Below are 24,820 nucleotides of genomic sequence, written 5' to 3'. Positions count from 1 at the left end.
TTCTATGTTCTATGTTCTATGTTCTAAAACATGGATGAATGTGAAATATATTTTGGCAAGAAAAATAAGGAAGTTGTATAGATTTTTCATCACAGAATGTAAGCTTCACTGGCTAGGCCAGCGTTTAATGCTCATCCCTAATTGTCCTTCTTGAACCGCTGCAGTTCATGTTGAATAAGTAACCTACAGTGCTGCCAGGGAGGGAATTCCAGGATTTTGACGTAGTGACAATGAAGGGCAATATACTTCCAAGTCAGGACGGTGAGTGACTTGGAGGGGAACTTCCAGGTGGTGCTGCCCTTGTCCTTTTTAGATGGTAGTGTAGTGGATTTGGAAGGTGCTGTTGCAGCAGCCTTGGTGAGATTCTTCAATGCATCTTGTTGATAAGATTCTAAATGGAGTAAAGGAGCAAAGGGAGCTGGGATTTCAAATACACAACCACTAAAAGTAACAATATTTTAAAAAATTGCCTTGTTAACCTAAGCACTGAGGTTTATTTCTAGGATAGAATTGGAAAGTAAATAAGTTATGCAATGCTGGTATCAAGCCTTAATCACAATATTCTTGGAGTTCTGCATATTTGATCTCCATATTATAAAAAAAGAGAATAGAGGCACTGGAAAGAGCACAAAACAATTTACAAGGACAATAACAGGAATGTTGGGGTATACCTTTCGGGAGAGGATTCCCTCCCTGGCAGCACTGTACGTTACTTATACAACATCGACTGCAGTGGTTCAAGAACAACATGCTTGGATCGCCATTGCCTTGAAGAGAGAGGGCTGTGGGGTCACTTAAGAGAGACCTTTTAAATTATGCAGTGTTTTGATTGAACAGACATGGATACTTGAGTGGAAGAGCTAAACTAGATTCATCAAAGAAGATAGTCACCAAAAATCAGATAGGGAATTCAGAAAAATCCTATTTATCCTGAGAATGAACTTGTACCACAAGAAATGGTTGCAGTACAAATATAGTTTGAGGGAGGCTAAACAAGCTTATGGAGGTGAATGGAACACGCAGTTATGATGGATTCAGATGAGGAGAACAAGAGCAAACTTGAGTGAAGCTTAAATGCTGACATAGACTAGTTGGGTTGAATGAGTTCTTCCTGCATTGTGTATTCATTGTATGTAATCCCATGTGTTTAACTGGAGTTTCACATACAAATTTAGCAAATTCTTAAAATTACCAGCATGGTTGAGGGCAAGGAGCAGTAATGTGAATTGAACAGTATTAGTATATAACATGCATCCCAAGGATCTGCGTGTATAGCTCACTGGAACTGTTAACAACATGTGCAAAAGTAAATAAACAAAAAGATGCTGGGTATAATTCAAGGCACTGAGCATAAATCTTGGATAGGAATAATGACATTGTATTGATCCAACCCCATTTGTAGTATTGTGTACGAACAATAGATATTTTGGACAAGTTACAACAAAAGACAATTAAATTGAAAGCTTTGATCAAGCAAATAAGCTGCAAAAAGAGGCTGTGGGAAACCTTGCATTGGACAAAGCCTCATGCAGAGGAAGTCTAGCTGAAATATTTAAAAGCTTGAGAGGTCACTTGTCCAATATCGGTGAATCCAGGGGCTGAACATTTGTTTTTGAATTAAAATTTTTGTCACACATCCACATGATCACCTTGTCTTTAGAAAGTTCAAAAGTACATTTTCAAAAGCTTAAAATATAAACTACTTTATTGATTTATTAACAGAAACTAGATTAATAAATTAATGGCAAAGAAAGTTTAACAGTAAGATGCAGAATTTAACAATTCCTTAAGTCAAGAAAATAAGAAAAACAACCTAATGGCAATCAGAAGATAACTCCGTTCAATTTTTCTGAAGGCAATTTAAAATAATCAGAGTAGAATATAGTGGAATATACTATTAGCTTAACCTCTAAATCTGATAAGAAAAGCCATGGATGACTGAAGAGGTAAGAGACTATATAAAACTGGAAAAAATCATGAAAAAGTACAAAAAAGCACAGATCCTGCTCATTGGGAGAGATGCAAAGTAGTGAATGAAAAGAAAGCATAAGGAATATCAAAATCATCACAAACTGTTAAAATTATGTTAAGTGAAAGGTGATGGCTAAGAGCAACCAATTATGGTGATGTGTTGAATAATTACTCTGTGTTAGGATTTACAATAAAGAAAGAAGATAGCATAGTGAATATTCAGTATAGAAAAATGTCTCGCAACACTCAGTTAAAGTCCAGCAGGTTTATTTGGCAGCACAATCTTTCGGAGCGCTGTTCCTTCATCAGGTGAGTGAGGACTTGTGTTCACAAACAGGGCATATACAGACACAAACTCAATTTACAAGATAATGATTGGAATGTGAGTCTTTACAGGTAATCAAGTCTTAAAAGTACAGACAACGTGAGTGGAGAGAAGACCAAACACAGGTTAAAGAGGTGTGTATTGTCTCCAGCCAGGACAGTTCGTGAGATTTTGCAAGCCCAGGCAAGTGGTGGGGGTTACATGTAGTGTGACATGAACCCAAAGTCCCGGTTGAGGCTGTCCTCGTGTGCAGAACTTGGCTATCAATTTCTGCTCAGCGATTCTGCGTTGTGTGTTGTGAAGGCTACCTTGGAGAACACTTACCTGAAGATCAGAGGCTGAATGTCCATGACTGCTGAAGTGTTCCCTGACTGGAAAAGAACACCTGGTGTTGTGAGACTTCTATAATGCTTACCCCAGTCCAATGTCGGCATCTCCACATCAGGACATTCAATATGGCAGAGTGATGTACTCCTTAAGTATGGCAGTTAGTCACAGCGGATCAGCATGTATATGTAAAGGATTGGTCACGCCTGACGAATGTGATTGAATTTTTTTGAAGGGGTGGCAGTAGGAGTCATCAAAGAAAATATCAGTAGATATGTATGGGTGGCTTCCCGAAGGCATGTCTGTCATAAAGGTCATTGGTTAAAGTTAAGCTTATGGAATTGAAGGCAGATTCTTGACCTAGTTATGAAAATTGCTGAGTGGCAGGAGACAGAGAATAGGTATAATGAGCGTGTATTCTAATTGGTGGAATGTAACTAGTGCTATCTCACAAAAATTTATGTGGGCTTCAACAATTCACAATAATTACTCACAACTTGTATGATGGGATCAAGAATCATGACAGTTTTGTCAATGAAACTGAAGCTAGGTGGCAGTATAAGCACTTTAGATGAAACATAAAATTGCAGAGATATTAATGTATTAAATGAGTGGGCAAAGCTCTAGTGAATGGATTTAAACATAATCACATACAAAGTCATCCACTTTGGACATAAAAAAGAGAGAGAGAAAAAACACAGTACTTTCTGACTGGTGAAAACATAGAAACTTGGTGATCCAGAGAGACTAAAGAAAAGGGATGGGAGGCTTCTATGTACATAGATTGTTAAATTGTCACAAATAGGTACAGAGTATAATAAAAAAGGCTGGACTTTATATCACAGGACTAGAATTCAGAAGGGTAAAAGTTATGGTCTAATGAAACAACGCCTGGAATACTGTGCTGTGAGCAATTCTGAGTACCATGCCTAAAGAAGACTATAATTGCCTTGGAGACAGTACAGCATTGATTTACCAGATTGATGACTGAATGCCGAAGTGTAAATTATAGAGAGATTACATAAATGCAGCTTGAGTACCCTGGATTTTAAAAAGTTAGCTAATTTAGAAAATCAATTTTTTAAAAACTTTAAAGGAACAGATAGTGTATATAGGGAGAAACTGTTTTCACTGACTAGCTGAAATTCTGTGAAACCGTTTCCAAGGTAACAACTCGGGAATCCCCATGCAAACTCTTTTTACCAGAAATATTGTCAAAATGTACAAAGTGCATAGGCAAACCACCACACATCTAAAACGTATAAGCCTTGACATAGTGGTAGCATTCTCTGAGTCAGTAAGTTATAGGTTTAAGCAACATTTGGGAGATTTCAATGTAATACATTACAATATTAAGGAATGTTGCACATTTTGGAGTCCTGTGTTTGGGCAGGGGACTTTTTAAATTTTAAGCTGATCTCTCATCTGTTCTGAAATATGCATAATGAACCCATTTGAACAAGGGCAGGAGAGTTTTTCTGGTGTCTTGGTGAACCAACGTCTGAACAAGTTAGCTGAGCTTACAGTCTTAGAGGTAGTGGACAGAGAGGTCAGAGTGGAACATGGGCACAAAATTAAAATGTCAAGCAATTGAAAACTCATGAATAAGCTTGCAGACTGAATGAAGATATTCCACAAAGCAATTTCCCATTCTGCATTTAGTGCCCCAGTATAGAGCTGTACGTGTTGCAAGCAGCAACTATAGCATACTAACTTGAAAGAAGTATAAGTAGATTGCCATTTCACTGTGGAGGGGTGAATGAAGCCCTGGAAGATAGAAAAAGAGGTGAAAGGGGATAAGTGTTACAACTTTTTGCTTGGAATGGAGAAGGCAGGAGTGTTGTAAGTGACTGAAGAGTAGGCAGGAGTGTTGTAAGTGACTGAAGAGTAGGTCAGAGTGTTATGGAGGGAACAGCCCCTTCTGAATGCTGAAAGGCGAATGGAAGATAGCGAATGATAAATGTGAAGGCTGGTGGAGAACCCTGTTTTGGCTCTGGGAGCAAAGGGAAAGGGTGAGAGCAGAATTGTAGGAAATTGAAGAGGTACAGTTGTGAGCCCTCTCAACCACAATGGAGGAGAATCGTCGCTTGAGGACAAAGGAAGGTGTATCAGAAGGATTGATATGAAAAGTGGCAGTGCTCTAGATGTGATCTCACCCTACACAACTAGCAAAACTTCACTACTTTTATGTTCCATTCCCATTGCAGTAAACAACAGCATTTTGCCTTACTAATCACTTGCTATATCTATAGAGCAACATTTTGTCATTCATGTACCAGGACACTCAGCAGTTCTCCTCCAATTAAATAACATTTTTTGAATTCTTCCTGCAAATTAGACAAGTTCATCTTTTCCCATATTATACTCCGTCTGCTAATTTTGTGTCCACTCAGTCACTTAATCTGTCTATAACTCTATGTATGCTCCTTATGTCCTCTTCCAACTTATTTTCCTACCTACCTTTGTCCTCAGAAAATTTAGCAACCATACATTTGACCTTGTCATCCAAGACATTAGTATAGATTGTAAATAATTGAGACCACAGCACTGATCCCTATAACACGCTGCTCGTTCTAGCTTGCCAACCCAAAATAGACTAATTTAAACTTGTTCTCTACTTCCTGTTAATGAATCACCTATCTATGCTAACAAGTTGTTCCCCTATGCCATGAGGTCTTATTTTGTATGGTAACCTTTGTTGTGGCACTTTGCCAAATGCCTTCTGGAAGTTGAAGTACACCACATATACAGGCTCCCCTTTATTCACGTTGCTTGTTACTGCATCAAAGAACTCTAATAAGTCAGTTATACACAAAATCTTGTTGAGTCTGCCTAATTGCATTGAGATTTGCCTAGTATCCCACTACAACCTCAGTTATATAATCCAACATTTGCCCTGTGGCAGATATTAAGGTAACTGCTCTGTAGTTTCTTGTTTTCTGTCTCCCTACTATCTTGAATAGAGGAGTTATATTTGCTCGGACTTTTCCTGAATCTAGGGAATTTTGGAAATTAAAATCAATGTATCTACCATTTCAGCATGACAAATCACGTTTGGCAGTAGGATTCAAACTCAGCACTGCAAAGACTGGAGCCTTACACACTGATTCAATGCTTTGAGTGGTTTCCAAATTTAAATATGAACGAATTATTTTTACCTCCAGCATAGCTATTTCATTATGAAACCCCTTGAATGCAGTGTGTAATCCCCTTTTCCAGAATTATTATTTCCACAAAGGAACCTCTCTGTTTAACAACTGCTTCTGCCTCCTTTTCACCTGGGAACTACATAAAGCAATTTAATTCTTTTTGAAACAAAGGCAGACCTTCTGGCTCCATTATAAGCACAAGCCAAGAGTTATTATCCTTCGTTGATTAAGATCCGCTTCTATCTCTGACCTTGTAAAATAAACACAAGTTATGATTTAAATGCAATTAACCCAGGTTTATTTGATTTGCCTTCACTTTAAAGTTTTTTATTCAGTACTTAATTATTTATCTTCCATTTACAGTTTAATTTCCAACCTAAAAGTTATATTTCTAAAACTAAAATTACGGCTCTGGAACACATGAATTATGGATCAGGTATTCACAACACATGACTCAGCAAGCATTCCATTGGACATATTTGATACATCATCATTTTGGAACAAATATTCTGACTCTTTAAAATCTGAGAGTCAGATGGTGGTGGTGTCAATATTTGTATGTATGATATTTTTGTCCTGTAAAAATGCAAAACCCAAGAATTGAGTTGCTGATGTTGCTGTCTTTTTTCCTATTCCTCAATGGTAATTTTCTACTACTTCAGTTTTTGCCAAGCAAATGTAACATTTTGCTGTAGGGTTCAAAAGTTACCTCTCAATGCTTGGCAGTTCAATGTAACATCAGTGTAATATTTATGTCACTCAAACCATGAGAGGAAATTGCAAGATTTGTACAAATTTTAGAAAGGCATTTTCTCAAATTGGAATGTTGCATCAATTCTCTACCCACAATGAAGGAAGAGGGAATGTCTAACCCAGAGTTCTTTTTTTATCTGAAGAATGCATTTGAAAAAGCTGTGATGGTATCTCCCTGTGTGGTTAAAGAATGTTCATTTTCATATGGGAGATGCCACCTCAACTGATAAGCTGCAGTTTTTACAGGTTGTATTGCTGGAATATTCATATTATGGTCTGTGGACCATGTGAAGGCAATTCTCCAAATGCTGTCCATTTGACTGTTCTGATCTGTTTGAAAATTGTGAACCTGGAATTTTTGGGAAGGACTATTAAAAGTAACATTGTATCATTTGTGAATAAATTCTTAATGCTTTCATCACTGTGATGAGGGGAAGTTAGTATGTGGAAAATCCTGTTTATTTCTACTCTGCTTTTTGGCTTAAATCTAATCTAAACTTTTTCATGATACTAATGTGTAAATGAAATGCATTTATTTTTGAAATGTTGGAGTGCCTAACTAGTAATTGGAGCTGCAACGTTCTCAAGTCTGCATGATTAATTTAGCCCTCTGAAGTTTTGACATTGTGATAGCTCATCATGTTGTAGCATTTATTTGAAATGTACTTTCATGATTTTTAAAATGGTCTCTCAAATTATCCAGCAAAAAATTTTCAGCTCAACTTCTCATTTGGATATTTTTGTTTTTAGAACATAGAACATTACAGCACAGTACGGGCCCTTCGAACCTCAATGTTGCGCTGAGCTATGACCAATCCCAAGATCAAGCTATCTCATCCCCTGTAATTCTGGTGTGCTCCATGTGCCTGTCCAGTAACCGCTTGAAAGTTCCTGAAGTGTCCCACTCCACTATCACAGCAGGCAGCCTATTCCACACCCCAGCCACTCTCTGAGTAAAGAATCTACCTTGGACATCCCTCCTGTATCTCCCACCATGAACTATATAATTATACCCCCTAGTAACAGCTACATCCACCCGAGGAAATAGTCTCTGCACATCCCGTCTATCAATCCCTCTCATCATCTTATAAACCTCTATTAAGTCGCCTCTTGTCCTCCTCCACTCCAAAGAGAAAAGCCCCAGCTCCCTCAACCTTTTCTCATATAACCTACCCTCCAAACCAGGCAGCTTCCATGTAAATCTCTCTGCACTCTCTCCAATGCTTCCACATCCTCCTTATAGTGAGGTGACCGGAACTGAACACAATATTCCAAATGTGGTCTCACCAACATCCGATATTGTTGCAGCATAACCCCACGGTTCTTAAACTCAAACCCCCATTAATAAACACTAACACACTATAAGCCTTCTTCACAGCTCTATCCACTTGAGTGGCAACTTCAGAGAACTGTGGATATGAACCCTAAGATCTCTCTGTTCCTCCATATTCCTTAGAACCCTGTAATCTGCATTCAAGTTTGTCCTACCAAAATGAATCACTTCACACTTATCAGGATTAAACTCCGTCTGCCACTTTTCGGCCCTGCTTTGCATCCTATCAGAGTCTCTTTGCAGAGTGCAAGAGCTCTCCACCTCATCCACTACTCCACCAATCTTGGTGTCATCAGCAAATTTACTAACCTGCCCTTGAGCCCCCTCTTCCAAGTCATTGATAAAAATCACAAATAGCAGAGGACCCAGCACTGACCTCTGTGGTACACCACTGGTAACTGGTCTCCAGTCTGAAAATTTTTCTTCCACCACCACCCTTTGTCTTCTATGATACAGCCAGTTACTTATCCAATCAGCCAAATTTCTTCTATTCCACACTTCCTTATCTTCTTCATGAGCTTACATGGGGAACCTTATCAAACGCTTTACTAAAATCCATGTATACAACATCAACTGCTCTACCTCTGTCCACACACTTAGTTACCTCCTCAAAGAATTCAGTCAAATTTGTGAAGCAGGACTTACCCCTCACGAAACCGTGGTGACTATCCCAGATTAAACTGCATCTTTCCAAATGGTCATAAATCCTATCCCTCAGGACCCTTTTAATTAACTTACCAACCACCGAAGTAAGACTAAGTGGCCTATAATTACTGGAGTCATTCCTATTTCCTTTCTTGAAGAGAGGAACAACATTTGCCACTCTCCAGTTCTCTGGCACTATCCCCGTGGACAGTGAGGACCCAGAGATCAAAGCTAAAGGCTCTGCAAGCTCATCCCTTGCCTCCCAAAGTATCCTAGGATGTAACCCATCTGGCCCAGGGGACTTATCCACTCTCAGATTTTTCAAAATTGCTAATACATCTTCCCCCAGAACATCTACCTCCTCCATCCTATCAGTCTGTATCTCACACACATCCTCAAAAACATGGTCCCTCTCCTTAGTGAACACTGAAGAAAAGTATTCATTCAACCCCTCACCTATCTCTTCTGACTCCATGCACAAGTTCCCACTACTATCCTTGCCTGGCCCTGACCTCACCCTGGTCATTCTTTTATTTCTCACATAAGAGTAAAAAGCCTTGCAATTTTCTTTTATCCGACCCAAAGGTAAAGGAGAGGATACAAGTGCAGGTCAATGTTGAGGACATTCAACTAGTTAAAGGAGTAAAGGGCTCAGAAGAGGTTAGTAGCGTTTCAACAAATTGTGTCCAGATAAAGGCTGGCATAAAGACACTTTACCTGAATGCATGAAGCATTTGAAACAAAGTGAATGAGTTGATGGCACAAATCAGCACAGATGGGTATGATCTAGTGGCCATTACAGAAACGTAGTTGCAGGGTGACCGGGACTGAGAACTGAATATCCAGGGGTATCAGACATCTAGGAAGGATAGACAGAAAAAGGAGGTGGGGTAGCTCTGTTAATTTAGGATAATATCAGGGTGGTAATGAGAGACAATATAGACTCTAAGGAGCAAAACGTGGAATCGTTGTGGGTGGAGATAAGGAATAGTAAGGGGAGAAAGTCACTGGTGGGCGTGGTCTATAGGCCCCCAAATAATAACTTTGAGTTGGGGAGGGCTATAAACAAGCAAATAACGGATGCGTGCAAAAATGGAACAGCAATAATCATGGGGGATTTTAACCTGCATATTGATTGGTTGACTCAAGTCAGATGCGGTAGGCTTGAGGAAGAGTTCTTAGAATGCTGTCGGAATAGTTTCCTTGAACAGTATGTTACAGAACCTTTGAGGGAGCGAGTTATCTTAGATCTGGTACTGTGTAACGAGACAGGTAGAATTAAGGATCTACTTGGGAGGGATCCTCTTGGGATGAGTGATCACAATACGGTTGAGTTTCTGATACAGGTGGAGAGTGAGAAAGTAGGGTCCCAAACCAGTGTCGTCTGCTTGAACAGAGGGGAGTACGATAGGATGAGAGCGGAATTGGCTAAAGTAGACAGGGAGCACAGACTGGTTGGTAGGACAGCTAAGGAACAGTGGAGGATTTTTAAGGAGATTTTTTTCAGTACTCAGCAAAAATATATTCCGGTAATAAAGAAGGACTGTAAGAAAAGGTATAACCAGCCGTGGATATTGAAGGAAATACAGGAGAGTATTAAATTAAAAACCGATGCATACAGAGTGGCTAAAAGTAGTGGGGAATTAGAAGATTGGGAAAGCTTTAAAAAAAAACAAAGAACGACTAAGAAAACGATAAAGAAAGGAAAGATAGATCGTGAAACTAAACTAGCTCAAAATATAAAAAAAAGTAAAAGTTTTTACAAATATATGAAAAGGAAGAGAGTGGCTAGAGTGAATGTTGGACCCTTGGAGGATGAGAGGGGAGATTTAATAGTGGGAAACGAGGAAATGGCTGAGACTTTAAATAATTTTTTGGGTCGGTCTTCACGGTGGAGGACACAAATAGCTTACCGAATATTAATGATAGAGGGTTGGTAGGAAGTAAGGTCCTTAATACAATTACTGTTACTAAAGAGGTAGTGCTTGGTAGACTAATGGGACTGAAGATAGACAAGTCCCTGGGACCGGATGGAATGCATCCCAGGGTACTGAAAGAAATGGCGGAAGTAATAACAGATGCGTTAGTAGTTATTTATCAAAATTTGCTGGACTCTCGGGAAGTGCCGGCTGATTGGAAAATAGCCACTGTTACGCCGCGGTTTCAAAAAGGAAGTTGACAAAAGACGGGTAACTACAGGCGGGTTAGCTTAACGTCCGTAGTTGGGAAAATGCTGGAATTCATCATTAAAGAAAAAATAACAGGACACCTGGAAAAGAATGGTTCAATCAAGCAGACGCAGCATGGATTCATGAAGGGAAAGTCGTGTTTGATATTTCTAGATTTTTATGAAGACATGACTAGTGTAGTTGACAGAGGGGAACCGGTGGATGTGGTGTTTTTAGATTTCCAGAAGGCGCTCGATAAGGCGTCTCACAAAAGGTTGCTGCAGAATATTAGGGTTCACGGAGTTGAGGGTAAAGTGTTAGCGTGGATTGAGGTTTGGCTCTCTAACAGGAAGCAGAGAGTTGGAATAAATGGGTGCTTTTCTGGTTGGCAGTTGGTGACTAGTGGCGTGCCGCAGGGATCAGTGCTGGGGCCTCAACTGTTTACCATATACATAGACGATCTGGAGGAGGGGGCTGAGTGTAGGGTAACAAAGTTTGCTGATGACACCAAGATGAGTGGGAAAGCGAATTGCGTGGAGGATGCAGAAAGTCTGCAGAGAGATTTGGATAGGCTGAGTGAGTGGGCAAGGATCTGGCAGATGGAGTATAACGTTGGCAAATGTGAGGTTATCCACTTTGGAAGAAATAATAGTAAAATGGAATATTATTTAAATGGTGAAAAATTACAACATGCTACTGCACAGAGGGACCTGGGGGTCCTTGTGCATGAATTGCAAAAACTCAGTCTGCAGGTGCAGCAGGTGATCAAGAAAGCGAATGGAATTTTGGCCCTTATCGCAAGGGGGATAGAATATAAAAGCAGGGCGGTCTTGGTGTAACTGTATAAGGTTGATACCGGAGATGAGGGGGTTAGCATATGAGGAGAGATTGAGCAGATTGGGCCTGTACTCGTTGGAGTTTAGAAGGCTGAGGGATGATTTTATGGAGACATATAAGATAATGAAGGGGCTAGATAGGGTAGAGGAAGAGAGATTCTTTCCACTTAGAAAGGAAACCAGAACTAGAGGGCACAGCCTCAAAATAAGGGAGGTTCAGTTTAGGACAGAGTTGAGGAGGAACTTCTTCTCTCAGAGGGTAGTGAATCTCTGGAATTCTCTGACCATTGAAGTGGTGGAGATAGATTTCTGATCGATAAAGGAATTAAGGGCTATGGGGAGCAGGCAGGTAAGTGGAACTGATCCACTTCAGATCAGCCATGATCTTATTGAAGGCGGGACAAGCTCAAGGCGCTAGATGGCCTACTCCTTCTCCTATTTCTTATGTTCTTATGACCCGCCAAGGAGAGTCTGCAGAAGGATCTAGATAGGCTGGGTGAATGGGCCAGGAAATGGCAAATGGAATTTAATGTTGGCAAGTGTGAGGTGGTCCACTTTGGTAGGAAGAATGGTAGGAAGGACTATTACTTACGTGGCGAAAAACTGCAGCAGGCGACGGTGCAGAGGGACCTCGGGGTCCTTGTGCATGAGTCGCAAAAACCCAGCTTGCAGGTGCAGCAGGTGGTCAGGAAGGCAAATGGGATGCTGGCCTTCATAGCGAGGGGGATTGAATATAAAAGTAGGGAGGTCTTGCTGCAGCTGTATAGGGCATTGGTGAGGCCGCAGCTGGAGTACTGTGTGCAGTTTTGGGCGCCGCACCTGCGCAAGGATATTTTGGCCCTGGAGGGAGTGCAGAGGAGGTTTACTAGGCTGATACCGGAGTTGAGGGGATTGAGCTATGAGGAGAGGCTGAATAAACTAGGCTTGTACTCGTTAGAGTTTAGAAAAATGAGGGGAGATCTCATTGAGACGTATAAGATGATGAATGGGATGGATAGGATAGAGGTGGAGAGACTCTTCCCGCTCAAAAAAGACAGTAGGACTAGGGGGCACAGCCTCAAGATAAAGGGGAGGCGGTTTAGAACGGAGTTGAGGAGGAACTTCTTCACTCAAAGGGTGGTGAATCTCTGGAATTCTCTGCCCGTTGAAGTGGTGGAGGCTGCCTCGCTAAATATTTTTAAGAAGCGGGTTGATGGGTTCTTGATAAGAGAGGGGATTAAGGGTTATGGGGAGAGGGCGGGAAAGTGGAACTGAGCCACAACAGATCAGCCATGATCTTATTGAATGGCGGGGCAGGCTCGAAGGGCTAGATGGCCTACTCCTGCTCCTATTTCTTATGTTCTTATGACTTCTCATGCCCCCTCCCAGCACTCCTAAGCCCTTTCTTTAACTCATTTCTAGCTACCTTGTACACGTGACCCAACTGAACCTTGTTTTTTCATCCTTACATACACTTCTTTTTTCCTCTAAACGAGACATTCAACTTCCTTTGTAAACCATGGTTCCCTCACTCGGCCATTTCCTCCCTGCCTGCCAGAGACATACCTATCAAGGACACGCAGTATTTGTTCCTTGAAAAAACTTTTTTCATCTTTGAAAAAGCTTTCAATGTGGCCATATGCGGGATACACATTCCTCAGTATCCCACATTGTGCTTACCCTAATTTTTGTCATTTGAAAATATGTATCTGCTGTTACATGCTGGTAATATACAAAAAATGGAAGCTGATCTAAAAGCAAAACTTGTTGTAAATAACCCAAATACTACACAACAAAGTATTTAATATGTTCATTAATAATTTTGAGCTAAGTGCTTTGTTTAGTATTGGATATATAGGCTTCATTTTGTAGCATCCTCTTCGTTTTGGGTACTCTTAACAAAATTTACCAACTGCAAATTACATAAGAACATAAGAAATAGGAACAGGAGTAGGCCATCTAGCCCTTTGAGCCTGCCGCGCCATTCAATAAGATCATGGCTGATCTGTCGTGGCTCAGTTCCACATTCCCGCCCTCTCCCCATAACCCTTAATCCCCTCACTTATTAAAAATCCATCAACCCGCGTCTTAAAAATATTTAGCGAGGCAGCCTCCACCACCTCAACGGGCAGAGAATTCCAGAGATTCACCACCCTTTGAGTGAAGAAGTTCCTCCTCAACTCCGTTCTAAACCGCCCCCCCTTTATCTTGAGACTGTGCCCCCTAGTCCTACTGTCCTTTCTGAGCGGGAAGAGTCTCTCCACCTCTATCCTATCCATCCCATTCATCAACTTATATGTCTCAATGCGATCTCCCCTCATTCTTCTAAACTCTAACGAGTACAAGCCTAGTTTATTCAGCCTCTCCTCATAGCTCAACCCCCTCAACTCCGGTATCAGCCTAGTAAACCTCCTCTGCACTCCCTCCAAGGCCAAAATATCCTTGCGTAAGTACGGCGACCAGAACTGCACACAGTACTCCAGGTGTGGCCTCACCAATGCCCTATACAGCCGCAGCAAGACCCTCCCTACTTTTATATTCAATCCCCCTCGCTATGAAGGCCAGCATCCCATTAGCCTTCCTGACCACCTGCTGCGCCTGCAGGCTGGGTTTTTGCGACTCATGCACAAGGACCCCGAGGTCCCTCTGCATCGTCGCCTGCTGCAGTTTTTCGCCACGCAAGTAATAGTCCTTCCTACCGTTATTCCTACCAAAGTGGACCACCTCGCACTTGCCAACATTAAATTCCATTTGCCAGTTCCTGGCCCATTCGCCCAGCCTATCTAGATCCTTTTGCAGACTCTCCACACCCTCCGCGCAATTTGCCATTCCACCAGTCTTGGTGTCATCGCAAATTTCGACACCATACACTCGGTTCCCTCCTTCAGATCATCTATATAAATGGTAAATAGCTGAGGCCCCAGCACCGACCCCTGGGGCACTCCACTAGTCACCAACCACCAATCCGAATAGCACCCATTGACCCCCACTCTCTGCCTCCTATTTGACAACCAATCCTCTATCCACGCTAACACCCTACCCGCAACTCCATGTCCCCTTACCTTCTGCAATAACCTCTTGTGAGGTACCTTGTCAAACGCCTTCTGAAAATCAAGAAAGACCACATCCACCGGCTCTCCTCTATCCACCGCCCTAGACACATCCTCATAGAACTCCAATAAATTTGTCAGACACGACTTCCCCTTAACGAAACCATGCTGCGTCTGCTCTATCAAGCAATTCCCCTCAAGATGCCTCACTATTTCCTCCTTGATGACGGATTCTAACATTTTACCTACAACAGATGTTAAACTAACTGGCCTATAATTCCCTGCCTTTTGCCTGGCACCCTTCTTAAACAACGGCATAACATTAGCCTCTTTCCAATCTTCCGGCACTTCCCCGGAATCCAGCGACGTTTGGAAAATAACCACCAAGGCATCCACTATCACCTCCGCCATTTCTTTCAGAACCGTCGGATGCGTTCCATCCGGTCCTGGGGACTTGACCACAATCAGTCCCTCCAGTCTGTCGAGCACCGCCTCTCTAGTAACAATAATGTCATTGAGACCCTCCAGTCCTACCACCTTTCCATCGCTAACACCCGGCAAATTATTCACGTCTTCCTCCGTGAAGACAGAAACAAAAAAGTTATTCAGGACCTCAGCCATTTCCCCATCCCCTACCACTAAGTCCCCCCTCTCATCCTCTAAGGGTCCAACGTTCACCCTAGCCAGCCTCTTCCTTTTTATATATTTATAAAAACTCTTGCTATCCTTTTTTATATTAAGCGCTAGCCCAGCTTCATAGTTTCTCCTCCCCTTCTTTATCAACTTCTTTGTCAATCTTTGTTGACATTTAAACCTCTCCCAATCCTCTTCTCGTCCACTACTCTTAGCTACTCTAAATGCCTCCACTTTTAATTTAACACTTTCCTTCACCTCCTTCGTTATCCACGGCTTATTACCTCTCCTCCTACGGTCCTTTTTGACCATCGGAATAAATTTCTGCTGCGCACCAAGAAGGATCTCCTTAAAGATCCTCCTCTGCTCCTCAGCAGACCTACCTTCCAGCGCACTCCCCCAGTCAACATTCGCCAATTCTTCTCTCATCCTACCATACTCCCCTCTGTTCAAACAAAGGACGCATGTCCGGGAACCCATTTTCTCCTCCTCCATCTGCACCAGAAACTCCACCATACAATGATCACTCTCCCCAAGAGGATCCTTCACCGCAAGGTCCCTAATTCTACCCGCCTCATTACATAACACCAGATCCAAGATAGCTCGCTCCCTCGTCAGCTCCAACACACACTGTTCAAGGAAACTATCCCGGCAGCATTCCAAGAACTCCTCCTCGAGTCCACCGTGTCCAACATGGGTCGACCAATCAATATGTAGATTGAAATCTCCCATAATTACGGCCGTTCCATTCCTGCACACCGCATTTATTTGCGCGTTAACAGCCCGCCCCGCCTCCAGATCATTACTCAGGGGCCTATAGACGACACCCACCAGCATCTTCCTCCCTTTGCTGTTCCTAATCTCCATCCACAACGATTCCACCTTCTGCTCTTTGGTTCCGATATCATCCCTTGCTACCACCCTGATGCTATCCTTAATCAGCAGAGCTATGCCCCCCCCTTTTTCCTCCCGCCTATCCTTCCTAAACACTTGATACCCCTGGACATTCAGCTCCCAGTCCCTGTCACCTTGCAGCCACGTCTCTGTAATGGCCACCAGATCATATCCATTTGTGCTGATCTGCGCCACCAGCTCATCCACTTTATTCCGAATGCTTCGTGCATTCAGATAAAGTGCCTTCATCCCAGCCTTCACCTGGACCCGATTTGCCCAAACGCCACCAACCATACTCACGCCCCCTACTCCCTTTATTATTGGGACATCCTCGGCCTCTTCCCTTACCTGTACCCTCTCCTTAACTGTAGACCCCGTAATGTCACCTACCCTCGCACCCCCCCCCCCCCCCTCCCCCCCCCCCCAATTAGTTTAAAGCCCTGTCTACAGTCCTATTCACACGATTTTCCAGGACTCTGGTCCCAGCACGGTTCAGACCAACCCCATCCCACCTGAACAGGTCCCACCTACCCCAATACTGATGCCAATGCCCCATAAATTCAAACCCATTCCTCCCACACCAATCCCTGAGCCACCCATTCATTTCCTTAATCTTATCAACCTTACGCCCGTCTGCACTCGGTTCAGGCAGTAGCCCAGAGATAACCACCTTGTCGGTTCTACTTTTTAATTCCATTCCCAGCTTTTCATACTCCCTCCCCAGATCCTCAGTTCGCATTTTGCCTACGTCGTTGGCACCCACATGTACCACAACGACCGGATTCTCACCCTCCCACTCCAGGTTCCTCCGCAGCCCAGATGCGACATCCCGGACCCAAGCACCAGGCAGACAACACACCCTTCTGTGCACTTTGTCATTATCATGTTCTCAACCTTTCAAAGGACAATTGTGTAACTAGCATTGAGGTAGATAAGTTGACTGATCCATGTGTTTTTTTTTATAGAACAGATGTACGTGAAAGGTTAGTGCCTCTGAAAGAAACCACAATGGAAAAAACATGGAAGTCATGGACATATGCCAGGAGATGGCTGATTGCCTTGGTCTCGTGGTCCTGGAGCTTATGCCGAATTTCTCTGTTGGCTTTGATTTTAACCTTTCACCTATATGGAGGAATCCTTTTGCTTCTCTTGATACTTGCATCTGTCGCAGGTATATTATACAAATTCCAGGATGTGCTCCTCTACTTTCCAGAGCAACCACCCTCCTCACGTTTGTATGTTCCCATGCCTACTGGGATTCCACATGAAAACCTTTTTGTTAAAACCAAGGATGGCGTCCGACTCAATTTGATTTTGTTGAGGTACACTGGAGATAATGCGCCATATTCACCAACCATAATTTATTTTCATGGCAATGCAGGTAATATTGGCCACAGGGTACAAAATGCTCTGTTGATGATGGTGAATCTGAAAGTCAATGTATTACTTGTAGATTATAGAGGTTACGGAAGGAGTGAAGGGGAACCGAGTGAAAAGGGCCTTTACTTGGATTCGGAGGCTGTATTAGACTATGTCATGACTCGACCAGATCTTGATAAAACAAAAATAATTTTATTTGGCCGCTCTTTGGGCGGAGCGGTGGCTATTCACCTGGCCTCAGAGAATCCACATCGGATTTTTGCAATAATTGTTGAAAACACATTTCTCAGTATCCCACATATGGCCAGCACTTTGTTCTCCTTCTTTCCCATGAGGTATCTTCCACTCTGGTGCTACAAGAACAAATTCCTGTCCTATAACAAAATTGCACAGTGCAGAATGCCTTCTCTTTTTATTTCTGGATTGTCAGACCAGTTAATTCCACCAGTCATGATGAAGCAATTGTGTGAACTGTCTACATCACGGACTAAAAGACTAGTCATATTTCCAGATGGCACTCACAATGACACTTGGCAGTGTCAGGGCTATTTTGCTGCTCTTGAACAATTCATCAAAGAGTTATTAAAAAACAGTTCACATGAAGAAATCAAAACCACCTCTAATGTAACAATAATATAACTCTTTTTCTTCTGTACCTATGTAACTTTTAAATCAAGTAAACAAAAGGTGAACATTAACTTGGAAAGTCCTTATTTGCTACCTTATCACCAATTGTTGAACTTTTTACCTGTTCAATGCATGAGAAAAGTGTGCTGATATTTCATGAAGAGCTTTGCTGACCTGATCAGCCAAGTTCAATAATGTAAAGTAAAATGGTTTCCTTTTGTGTGCACTATATGTAACTAACGAATTCCTCTTCTAAATCTATATTTTGTTTAAATTTTCTGTGTAAGAGTTATGTTTTGAAACTTTGTCACATTACATATGTCAAAATTGTTTGTACAGCATATAATGTTGTAGCTTTCAGTTAGAAAATAATTGCACATGGACCACAAGCTTTTACGTTAAGTAGGCCAGTTTATCTTGGATTGTCACGTAATTATTACATTTCAAGGCATTATTTTTCTCAAGTAAAAATTATGCACATTAGAAAACTTTGAAAATATCACAAATGATTATGCATTTTGAAATGGTATCTTTCCTGAGATATTTCACTGACTTTTATGAATGTTTGACTTCTATTCTGGATCCGGTGCTTTATTCCTTATTAAAATCTATCATTTGGAGTTGTTGTTAAATACAATTAATGGTTGAAAGTCAATTTCTCTTAAAATTTTGAAGACTAAAATGTTTTAGATTCTTGTACTAAATTGACAGCCCACTTGTCCATTTTAGAAAGCAAAACCTGTGAGAAACAGGATCATACATAAATTCTAATTCTATTCATAAAGCCATTTTCTATATAATAGTTATTCTAATGTTTATCCATTGTATTAATACTTAAATTCAGTTCAATTAATGTAGTTTTACGCCATGTGTTTTTTTCAGCTTTTGAATTTAATCGAGGTATCACTTTTTTCCTTAATTCTTGGATTCTGCAAATTTGCTCTTTTATCATCTAGTTTATTTGCAAAACATCCTTCTCCAAAATTTTATAATGGCCAAAATAGGCCTCGACATGGAACCAAAGCACTGAGTACTCTACTATTTTTGTACATTAAAGAACATTTTGTCCCAAGATATGCAGGTTAGATTGATTGGCCATGCGAAATTGACGCTATGTCAGGGAGATTAGCAAGATAAATGAGGGTTACGGGAATAGGGCTTGGGTGGGATTGTGGTTGGTACAGACTCATTGGGCCAAATGGCCTCCTCCTGTACTGTAGGGATTCTATGGAAAGGCTTAATTCTCAAACCCTCAAATTCTTAAACTCTCTAAGATATTAAATAAGGAACTCTTTTGAAAACAATTGTTCTACAAAACAGATTCTAGGATAGTATCAAATAGCCAAATAACATAATTCTGAATGTGTTACATCCAGAGATTTAAAAAAAGGAAGGAACTCTTTCGTCTGTTTTGTCTACCAATTCCAGACAATGAAGCCCACTTGTGCAGAAATACTGTAACCTCTTGAACTTCATGTGAGGAAAACTGCTGTAAAGAGGAAATCTACCATAGCTTTGATAGTACAGTTGTCAAGTTTCGTATTTCTTCGGGCTGGTATTTCTTGACATTTCTGTTGTCAAATAAATACTTTAAATCATATCTGTGTCCTGTTCTGGGCAAGATATTTAAAGTCAAGTACATAATGGAACTCATAAGTAGTGATAACATTTTCTAGTGAGGGAGGGGATGATTTGGAATGTGCTTTGGGTGCCATCTAATGACAATGACAAAACGAGTCACGGTTTTACATTCATTTTTATTAGAACAAATGTGTTTAAAATGTGCATCAGCTTTCTTTTACATTTATAACAGTGCAACTGATGGCCATTGACCTCTGAACAATTAGAAGTAGAATCCGAATGAGATGGATTAGAAATTTAACCTGCATTGTGCAATAATGTCCTTTAACTTCTGATCAGTTTAACAACAGTATTGTGATCATTGAATAAATTGATTTAAAGTCACCACCTATTTATAATGGCTGTTCTCATTGAAAACTAGTTAATACCATATATCACATATTTAGTTAGTTACTAAACCAGGGGTATTGTTAAATGTAAACGTGATTTATTATTATATGCAATGCAGAATGCCTATCTCACTTTGAAAACGTCAGAATTGTTTTCTGTAGTTCTGCAAAATTGTTCTTTTTGTCCAAATAGTCTCAATTACTTCTCCTAACATTTCTCAAGCTTTTGAATGCAGTTGCAGATTTATCAGGTGTATCCCCTTTGTCTCGGTTCTGCCAAAAGATTTGATTGAAAAGCCAACTCCCTATTCTTAAAAGTGCACAAAAAGCTGCTGGTTGTGGCAATAACATGTTCAGTACAGTGTGGAACTGAAACAAATGGATATTTGTGAAATTTGGCAAAACTTGGTACTTTTGCTTTTACGTGTCTAATTCTTGGTACAGTAAGTCAACGTGTTCTAAGATTTCCTGATCCTGTACATTCATGAAATAAACTTTTTTTGCCTTTGCATTTAGTCTTACATTATTGTACTTTTGGAGCAGTTTTATCACTGCTGTGATCTTGATTATTAAAGCAGCTTTGGTTATCAAGATGTAAAAGATATCCAAATTCTGAATATTATGCAGAGAAAAGTCACAAGGCTGATTCGGACTGTCAGAGGATTGAGTTTTGAGAAAATTGCAAAATATTGGGTTCTTTGATCGCATGTAATTCTAAGATTAGTGTGGAACAATGCTGCAAAATAAACGTTGATTGTAGATTGGTAGACAAAAAGTTAACAGGCTAGTGAAAGGCAAATTTATAGCAGAAGGTCCAAGTTAGAATTATCTTTCTGTGATCATTTGGGATCAATTTCCAAGTAAAACACAGCAGGGGAAAACCTTGGAATTATTTAAAGTCAACTGGATGCTTCAATAGAAAGACTTGTGTTTGTTTTTACTTGGATGTGGTAAGATGCATCTTACTGTCAATATTTATCATATAATCATTCTTTCTTCAAATGTAATACAATTCACTTGTGTTTGCGCTTGTGTACTGATCAGAATGAAAACTTTTAGAAAAAACAGGATTTTACTATTCGACAAATATTCGGCATTAAGAAAGAAGACAATGACTAACTGTTAAAAGTGCATGCCAAAGTATGTATATAATGGCTGATTGTTGAAATGTTAGCCTAATACACCTGTAATGGATGTGATATAATTGATACTAGGAAGGTTAAATCCATGGGACGAGACAACTTCAGGAATCAACAAATCGAACATTTTAATTGATAAGATTTTTTGCAGTAAACAGCTTCCAGGGCTGTTGGCTGCTCTGGATCATATCTCAGCATTTAATTTTTTTTAAATGTAACTCTTCATGTTTATTTTCAATAATATCTGAAATAAAGGATGCCCAAGTTCTTTCTGTGAAAAAGTTATTTTCATATGCAATTTATCCCTCATAACCAAATGAATTACTGTGAAGAAATCATAAAATCATTTCTCCTGTTAAATGGAGGACCTATTTCTGATGACTTTTAATAAATTTGTGAACAGAGACAGGACATAGGGATCAAAATAACTATCCAGTCAAGGAAAAATAGTTGCAAAATTGGGGTGATGTGTTGCTATTCTCGCCCCAACGTCGTGATTTTATCCTTGAATTTGGAATTATGTGAGCCTGACCATTCAGTTCATAACTGGTGATCTGATGTTCCTGAGTAGGACCTTATCATGCAAATTGCAACCAACCAACAGAATTTGCACAGACGTCACAGTTTATCAAAGCTATGATGCCCTGTGCCAATTCTGTTAGTTTATGCAAAGCACAGTGACAGTATCCAACACACCCAATGATTCAAGCACTAAGAATAATGACCATAATAGTGATGGAGCTGAAAAAATACATTCACCTTTCCTTATTACTACCACTGGATTCAGTTCTTTACTCTTAGCAGAAAACAAATTTCTTTGTGCCTCGAAGGTGGCAACACTTTTGGCTGCCCTGCGTCTCTGATTTCTCTGGGTCAGTTTGTCAGACTACTAGTTTTACTCTTCTTGTTGGCAAGTTACTTAGTTTGATTAGGAGCATTGTGTAGCAATGCTGAGATGGAATTTCAAAATTTTAATTAAATGTTTTCAAATGTCTCTCTTTGCACTAGCCCTTTAAAGTTTAAATCTATTATGTCAGCAATGCTGCACATTACTGCTGGAAATATTGTTGCACAAGTGACGAGGAATGTGTTATGTGATGAATTTTCCCATTTGGAACTCATGCTGTGTACCCACATTTGGGTAGGTATATGGTCAAAAAAACGAGTTGTGGAAGTGGCAATGGAATAGCATCTGTACAATTTCTTTTCCCCATTCTTCAGTTAAACTGTGTGTAACAGTGAAAAAGATTATCTTATACTCTTAAGAATATTTATGAGCTCTGACAAAAAGTCATCCAGACTTGAATTTTAACTCTGTTCTCTCCCCACAAATGTTGTCAGACTTATGGTGATTTTCCTGAAATTTCTGTTTTTGCTTCAGATTCCAGCATCTGCAGTCATTTGCTTTTATCCCATATTCTTAACTTCTTCCTGCATGCAACTAGTCCAGTTCATCTTCAATAAGAGTACAAATGTGTTTTTGGCAAGACTATTTTAAAATATCAAAATTGTCAAATCCTCAGCAAGTTGCAAGGAAGACGTAATCGTCTACATCAGTAAAGTATTCGGATTGGCGGCTGGTGACTAGTGGAGTGCCCCAGGGGTCGGTGCTGGGGCCTCAGCTACTCACCATTTATATAGATGATCTGGAGGAGGGAACCGAGTGTATGGTGTCGAAATTTGCTGATGACACCAAGATTGGTGGAACGGCAAATGGTGCGGAGGGTGTGGAGAGTCTGCAGAAGGATCTAGATAGGCTGGGCGAATGGGCCAGGAACTGGCAAATGGAATTTAGTGTTGGCAAATGTGAGGTTGTCAGCTTTGGTAGGAATAATGGTAGGAAGGACTATTACTTACGTGGCAAAAAACTGCAGCATGCGATGGTGCAGAGGGACCTCGGGGTCCTTGCGCGTGAGTCGCAAAAACCCAGCCTGCAGGCGCAGCAGGTGGTCAGGAAGGCGAATGGGATGCTGGCCTTCATAGCGAGGGGGATTGAATATAAAAGTAGGGAGGTCTTGCTACAGCTGTATAGGGCACTGGTGAGGCCGCAGCTGGAGTACTGTGTGCAGTTTTGGTCGCCGCACTTATGCAAGGATATTTTGGCCTTGGAGGGAGTACAGAGGAGGTTTACTAGGCTGATTCCGGAGTTGAGGGGATTGAGCTATGAGGAGAGGCTGAATAAACTAGGCTTGTACTCGTTAGAGTTTAGAAGAATGAGGGGAGATCTCATTGAGACGTATAAGATGTTGAATGGGATGGATAAGATGGAGGTGGAGAGGCTCTTCCCGCTCAGAAAGGACAGTAGGACTAGAGGGCACAGCCTCAGGATAAAGGGGGGGTGGTTTAGAACAGAGTTGAGGAGGAACTTCTTCACTCAAAGGATGGTGAATCTCTGGAATTCTCTGCCCGTTGAAGTGGTGGAGGCTGCCTCGCTCAATATTTTTAAGACGCAGGTTGATAGGTTTTTGATAGGCAAGGGGATTAAGGGTTATGGGGAGAGGGCGGGAATGTGGAACTGAGCCACGACAGATCAGCCATGATCTTATTGAATGGTGGGGCAGGCTCGAGGGGCTAGATGGCCTACTCCTGCTCCTTTTTCTTATGTTCTTAAAGCCACAAAATTCCAAATGACCTAAGAACAAAACAAAGCTCTGGTCAAATAATAGCAAACAGTCTAAAAATTAGATAATATAGAGTAACAAGTCACTGCCTGCTAATCGGAAAAAGACCCATTTGTGCCAACTGCTTTCTGTCTGCTAACCAGCTTTCTACACATCTCAAGACATTACCCACAATCCCATGCGCTTAAGCTTTACAAAGCAATCTGCTATGTGAAACTATAGCACTATGCAATGTTATATTCTCAAAGAATTCCAATAGATTGGTCAAGCCTGATTTCCTCTTTATAAACCAATGCTTATTTTATCTGATTATACCATTGTTTTCAAATGCTGAGCTATGAAGCCCTGATATTAGGCTCACTGTTTTATAGTTCCCTGTTTTCTCTCCACCTCCATTTTTGTATAGTGGGATTACATTAGCTACCCTCCAATCTGTAGGAACCAGTCCAGAGTCCAAAAAATTTTGAAAAATGACCACTAATGAATTTACTATTTCCAGGGTCACTTCCTTAAGTTCTCTATTACCAGGACACACTGAAATAAAGACAAGAAAGGCCACACTTCATAAGGATAGACATTGGTTTAAAATACGTAGAATCCCTACCACGCAGAAGGAATCCATTTGGCCCATCAAATCTGCATCAACTCTCCGATAGACCACTTTACTCAGGCCAACCCCTGTAACCCTAGGTATTTACTCCGCTAATCCTAACCTACACATCTTGGAACACTAAAGAACAATCTAACATGGCCAATCCGCCTCACCGGCACATCTTTGGAGTGTTGAAGGAAATCGGGGCACCCGGAGGAGAAGTACACAGAAGTGGGGAGAATGCAAACTCCACACAGTCACCCAAAGCTGGAATGTAACCCAGGCCCCTGGCACTTTGAGGCAGCGGTATTAACCACTGTGCTGCCTTTAAGTAAAGAACTGGGAGGTGCATGAGTGAGAAGGACTGAGAATCAAATATTGGAGTCACTTAAAATGTTCACTTTTTAGTTGACTGTATCTGAAGGGGA

The 24,820-nt window shown here is 41.0% G+C and overlaps 1 protein-coding gene across 2 annotated transcripts in view; it reads left to right on the top strand.

The window, feature by feature from the left end:
• abhd13 (abhydrolase domain containing 13) overlaps window positions 1–20,551 on the top strand; it is a 51,737-nt gene extending 31,186 nt beyond the window's left edge. For both annotated transcript variants that reach the window (XM_080196879.1, XM_080196878.1), the window contains one exon: window positions 17,029–20,551. In XM_080196879.1, coding sequence (XP_080053005.1) covers window positions 17,072–18,082 — 1,011 coding nt within the window. In that variant the 5' untranslated portion in view covers window positions 17,029–17,071 and the 3' untranslated portion in view covers window positions 18,083–20,551. The remainder of the gene's footprint in view (window positions 1–17,028) is intronic.
• The last annotated feature ends 4,269 nt before the right edge of the window (window positions 20,552–24,820 follow it).

Source organism: Carcharhinus amblyrhynchos, chromosome 10 (genome assembly GCF_965287045.1).
Source record: "Carcharhinus amblyrhynchos chromosome 10, sCarAmb.v2.hapA, whole genome shotgun sequence".
Classification (NCBI taxonomy): domain Eukaryota; kingdom Metazoa; phylum Chordata; class Chondrichthyes; order Carcharhiniformes; family Carcharhinidae; genus Carcharhinus; species Carcharhinus amblyrhynchos.
The sequence above is the reverse complement of the archived record's forward strand: the minus strand, read 5'-3'. Positions and strand labels throughout refer to the sequence as shown.